Genomic DNA, 6,000 nt, shown 5'->3' on the forward strand with positions numbered 1-6,000 from the left:
GGACACCTGCAGCTATCCTCACTCTGTCCTCCATCTCTCCCGGGACCCCTGACTGCTGCAGATCCACTGCAGGTGCACCACTCCCATGATGCCTTGCTCTCACCAAGACACCTCTATAGATCTACTGCAGATTTTCAAATGAGCTAATGGAGGGTTTTAAAAAGAAAAGTGAATGCAGTAAATTCGTACAAACTAGGGTAGAAAACTTCAGTTTGGTTTTATTATTCACAATCTAGACTGTTTTGAGTGCCAGTGCATTCTGTGGAAGTGTGATTTTTATTTTTATTTTCCAATCCACCCAAGTGAACTAGTATAATGCTGTATTCAGGGAAGTCACAAATCGATAAAGAATAATGTCAAATGCTCCGACAATTATCCTAATTTTAAAAAGCCTGTTATTGCTAAGGGACATGCAACTCGCTAGCAATACTTGTCAGGGTGTAGATATTTTTTAATTATAATTTTCACAGTTTGGCAGAGTAAACACAGAGTAATGAAATCATTATGGAAATCTGTTTCTTTACACTCTTTACTTTATCCTCAAAAGTTTCCACACCACTATAGACTGCAACCAGTTCTCCATTTCAATCCATGAGTCTTTCATTCCTTCACTTGGGTCCTCATAATGAACTGAGACTCGCTCTGGGACCCCCCTGTCTCTTCTGATTTTCATTAGTCTTCATTACTTAGACTAATCAAACCCTTAATTGCTTTTCTTTTTTTAATGTTCTTTCTTAACGAGTTTCTGAAATCTCCTGCTTTAACATTGAGTTAAAGACTGAAAGATGAAAAAGTTACCCAGTGGAGGAACAACAAAAATAAAAAAGCATTTAATCTACTTTTGTTAATTTAAATGAGCACTGCTGTCATTCCCCCACTTGTTTCTGTGCGATTCCACATTAGTATTAAAAGGGTGTTAACGCAGCAAGACGATAAAACTTTTATGAATATGTCGCTGCGGCGATTAGATGTCCTGAGGTTGGGCTGTTGTTAATGGCGGAGCGTGTGTTGTGCTTGGCAGGGAAGGGCGAGTTTGGGGAGGTGCTCCTGGCCAAGGCAAAGGGGCTGGAGGAGGGCGAAGGGGAGACGGTGGTCCTGGTGAAGAGCCTGCAGACCCGCGACGAGCAGCTGCAGCTGGACTTCCGCCGTGAGTTTGAGATGTTCGGCAAACTCAACCACGCCAACGTCGTGCGGCTCCTTGGCCTGTGCCGGGAGGCCGAGCCCCACTACATGATCCTGGAATACGTGGACCTGGTAACTCAGCCCTCTGTCCTTACTCTACACACACACACTTTAATAGATTCAAATTTGAGTTTTTAGAGGGATGGGTTTACTGATCAGCAGGAAAATGTTTGAATTTTTGAGTTTAGCCTTGGATTGAGCTGTTTTTTTGCGTGTTTTGTTTCTTCAGGGGGATTTGAAGCAGTTCCTGAGAATCTCCAAAAGCAAAGATGAGAAAATCAAGCCTCAGCCGATCAGCACCAAACAAAAAGTGAGTACAACTGGGCTGCTGTGAGCACTGCTGTGCCGACCTGGTGAGAGCATCCCCGCAGTGCTGCAGGGTCATTGCAGAGGTTTTGAAGGGATTTTTAAGTAACCTTTCAGACTGCAGCCTGGAAAAACAATTAAACAGTTGAGTGTTTATTTTATTGAGTCACAAGATAAGATGAGGAATTCATGAGAGCCAACTCCTCAGACACTAATAGTGCCTGCTAAGATCTAATGAATTTTATGGAAACGCACTCTGTCAGCAACGACTGTGCGTCCTCTGTGTCCGGTACTGTGATGACCGAAGTGATTTAAGACCCCCCTTTTGTGTAACTGCTGTCACTCACCATGATGTCCTTGTGCCAGGTGTCCATCTGCGCCCAGGTGGCATTGGGGATGGAGCACCTCTCCAACCATCGCTTCGTCCACAAAGACCTGGCTGCCCGCAACTGCCTGATCTCCGCCCAGCGGCAGGTCAAGGTTTCAGCCCTCAGCCTGAGCAAAGACGTCTACAACAGGTAAGTGAGACCGGCTTTTTATTGGCTAATTCTAAGACCAGGTTCATTCAATTCCAGACACCTGGTCATGAAAACTTCTCATTGAGCTGGGATCTGCTGCCACCCTGTGGACAAATACCCATAGTGCACCTGGGCCTGTGCCACCCGGCCAGCTTGAGCGCTCAGTTTCTTTCTCTCTCCCTCTACGCAGTGAGTACTACCACTACCGCCAGGCCTGGATCCCCCTGCGCTGGCTGCCTGCTGAGTCGGTGTTCGAGGACGACTTCTCCACCAAGTCTGACGTGTGGTCCTACGGGGTGCTGATATGGGAGGTGTTCTCACACGGGGAGCTGCCCCACAGCAAGCTGAGCGACGACGAGGTCCTGGCAGGTGAGAGGCTGGGCGCCACCCTGCCGCCGCCCACACAGTCCTCGCCAACCATGGCTCAGTTGCCCTTACACAAGGCGCTGGGTGGGCTCCAGTCAGCCAGGGTTGCCTCAGCAGCCAGCCACGCACCATTTGATCCCGTACGCTTTAACGGTTGACAGTGACATATTTGGGAGGGTATGGAAGAGAAGAGAATATTGTTGGTTTCAAATTATGTGGGGGGTTGAATTTCAGCTTTAAATGTATCTAGACCCACAAGCATTTGAACTTGGCTCAGATATTCTTAGTGTAGAGGGCTTGAAAAAAACATATCCAAGGGTGATTGGAAACGTTTCTGCTATTGTGCTGCTTCGCACACAGGTCTGAGTTACTCCCCAGGCAGGAGCTGCTGGGTGCGTGTTTCTCTCCTAATTGCCTTGCCCTCGTCCTGACAGGTCTGCAGTCTGGGAAGATGAAGCTGCCCCTGCCAGAGGGCTGTCCCTCCAAAATCTATAAGCTGATGGTGCGCTGCTGGGCCCCCAGCCTCAAAGACCGGCCTTCGTTCAGCGAGATCGCAAACGCTCTGGGGGAGCTGCCCACGGACAGCAAAGTGTGAGAGGACTGGACTGCGCGTGCATGTGCGTGTGTGGGTGGGTGGGGGTTGCGTTGGTTCCAGACTGGCCCACCGCGCTCCACATGGCGCCGTCAGATAAACCCTTTTGCGACCTCGGAGATTTGAGTCAACGATTTAAATTCCATTTTGTTTTTTAAGAGACTGCTTATTATTATCTAGACCTTTTTATTATGTTTGTAAACAACGGAGGGACGTCTGCCTTAATCTCAGCGCTGTTCTCACTAAGCCTTCTGTTTCTCACTGTGCGTTGGGGGCCGCGGGGGTGTCCAGACCACATTCCCACAGCACAAGAGATTTTTCCACCCCTCAATGTACACCTCTGGGAACTACCTCTGCGTAAAAGAAAATCGAAAGTACAAAGCTCCATCCCAACACCTACCAATCTGGACAAAGGAGTTGAGTTTTAAAGCTACCCTAAGTGTAGCACTGTTAATGCTGTCTGTCTGGGCTGGATTGTTTCAGGTGACATCATTGGTTTGTGTGCGTAAAGGAACCGGGCACACAAAAGCCTTTGTTTTTAATTCCTAACCGGGCCGCGAAAAGCAAGGACAATGGAGACCAGGCTCGGTCCCCTTAAGAAGCAGCTCTACAGAGGGCTAGTATCTGTTACTGGCCTCCCTGGCTCGGGATGCAGCGTAGGCCGAAGAACCAGTGGCCAAATATCTGAATTGCTGAAGGGCCCTGACTCATGCTTTGCACACCAATAGTGAATCAAGCCAATCATGACAGTGCAGCAGCTGTGCTTTGAAACGTGGAGAGAACGGCACTCAAACTGCAATGGAAAGGGGTGTGGAGGGAGGGAGGTAGGGCTGTGTGGGGGGTTATTCTTTGTATTTTATCCTGCAGTGCTTTAACAAGGACCCTCACTTTTGTTGGGGAGAGTGTATCATTTCCTGAAGCCAGTGGTCGAAGCAGAGATGACTATTTAGCAGCTGTATATGAGAATAGTGGCCCTGCATCATGCCCGAGTGTCATGTCTTTGCCATTTCCCCGCTCCTTGTTTTCCTCACCCGCCTGGTTCAAGTGAACGTCGCTTCGCAACAAGAATTGGAGGTCTACGCGGAGAGACCTTCCCCCTTGTTGATGTACATAATGTAGAAACCATACCGCTAACCACACTAAAGTTACCTGTTTTCTATTTTAGAAGGAGATGCTGGAACCTGTTTATTTATCGTGAAGGTTCTTTGTTTTTATTTTTCACCAAGGTACAAAATTTCGTATCCATTTTTTCTGTATTTTTTCATTAAGGTTGTATATGTATTAGGCATTTTATTAATACATATCATTGTACAACAACAAAAACTAGAGAAAATGGAAAGGCTGAAAAACTGGTAAGACTGTGGGTCACAGTTACATGAATAACTTAAAGTGCCTGTATATGAAGGATTTTTTTGGGGTGAATTTTACAATATCTTTTAAAATGCCGAGGCCTCTTGTTAAAATTTTTTTTTTTTACGATTTTGTTTTATACATTTATGGTTTGTTTTTAATGTGTAAACTTTTGAAATACGTAGCAGTTTCATTTTACCTGAATGCTAGGCACTTACACCTAGTCCTTTTAATCTGCTTGTGCAAATGGTTACAGTAGCCATGATTTATACCTGCTGCTCTCAATAAAGGTTCACCTTTTTTTAACTCCTGTCCTGTGTTTCATGGCTGAATGGTATAGTCAGCAGTTCAAGCAATGCAAGCCTTTTTGACAATATGTAACACTAGGATTGTGTTAAACTTGCTATGACAAATAAGTACAGGGTGCGCAGTGTATGTATTTGTGTAGGTTTTAATTGGTTGAGTCTTTGTTTCAAACTGAACATCACATTGCCACTAGAGGGCATTGGAAAAGAAAGTGTTGTGATTTGGACTAGTCACAACAAACTGTACACTGAATCAAAGAAAAATCGAGAGAATTTGCTCAGTATAAAGAACGTGTTTGTATTTAATGTCAGCACCTTAATCCAGGAATATACTTGTCCATTCCCACTAGGTCATGAAACTTTAATTTGGTTGTTAATCCTCCAGATGCGTTCACAGTGATATTAAGCAGTTACAATGATATATAAAACACTAGTGAAGCTTCACCACTTCGGATGGTGAAATGTGGGAGAAAGCATTCCTGTGTTCTCCCTTCCGATATCACCACTAAAGCTATATTTTATTAATGGTGTCACTGAGCCACACTCCTGTTCTGCTCCCAAACAAATTGCAGTCATTAACGTCGCCAGAGTGGAGCAGAAGCATCTGCCGGTGGGGGCTGTTATTGTAAAAGCCAGAGCGTTTAAGTGTTTTATGAGGTCAAACCCAGGGTGTCTGTTTCATCACCTGTATCTCCGGACAGACGCGTCTGTTCTGTGTCAGACTGAGGGCCCTGGACAATCTCCAGCGTTCACCTCTGCGTTGCAGTACAAACTGGCGATGCACATGGCGTTGCACGGTTAGTGGAAGGAGTTCGGAGTAACGTCTCTCTCCATAGGTATATAAAAGCAAAACCGCATTTAACCTAAAGTAAGACTGAGTTTAAAATGTGAACTTTCAACACCAAGTCTAATCCTTTGATAGAAGTGCGTCTTTTCTGTTTTGTTTCATGTCCTAGTGACTTCCTGTGCTGGGCGTCTTCGTACTAATTCTTATTAATTCTATTTTTGGACAGGTTTTCAGCTAACAGGTGTCACTTCAAACTATAAAGCAGGGATTTAAAGACCCATTTGAACTTTAGGTGAGTTTAAAAAGGTTTAGGATCAATGTTTTGAGAGGACATCGGCGTACAATTAATACCTTCTGAACAGACTTTTCAAGCTTTGAGAGGAAGTGATACATGAACGTATATCAAAGTCACACCAGTTTCCTCATTAGCACTGATGCATCTTTAAAATGAGAAAAAAATACTTCCCCTATACTACATATACTTTTTTTTTTTTTTTTTTTTTTTTTTTTTTTTTTTTTTTTTAAACCAGATTGTGATAACTTGCGGTGTATATTTACCGCACAAACGCGCACGCTGGAAGAAAAAAAAAAAAG

The 6,000-nt window shown here is 44.8% G+C and overlaps 1 protein-coding gene across 1 annotated transcript in view; it reads left to right on the top strand.

Annotated features, from left to right (window-relative positions):
* Positions 1–4,620, top strand: part of LOC136718742 (inactive tyrosine-protein kinase 7) — a 93,735-nt gene extending 89,115 nt beyond the window's left edge. Inside the window, exons 16-20 of the mRNA XM_066696467.1 lie at positions 1,022–1,254; positions 1,412–1,492; positions 1,855–2,006; positions 2,197–2,375; positions 2,807–4,620. Of these exons, the coding sequence (XP_066552564.1) occupies positions 1,022–1,254; positions 1,412–1,492; positions 1,855–2,006; positions 2,197–2,375; positions 2,807–2,967 (806 nt within the window). The 3' untranslated portion in view covers positions 2,968–4,620. The remainder of the gene's footprint in view (positions 1–1,021; positions 1,255–1,411; positions 1,493–1,854; positions 2,007–2,196; positions 2,376–2,806) is intronic.
* The last annotated feature ends 1,380 nt before the right edge of the window (positions 4,621–6,000 follow it).

The sequence above is a fragment of the Amia ocellicauda genome, chromosome 23, assembly GCF_036373705.1.
Source record: "Amia ocellicauda isolate fAmiCal2 chromosome 23, fAmiCal2.hap1, whole genome shotgun sequence".
NCBI lineage: Eukaryota > Metazoa > Chordata > Actinopteri > Amiiformes > Amiidae > Amia > Amia ocellicauda.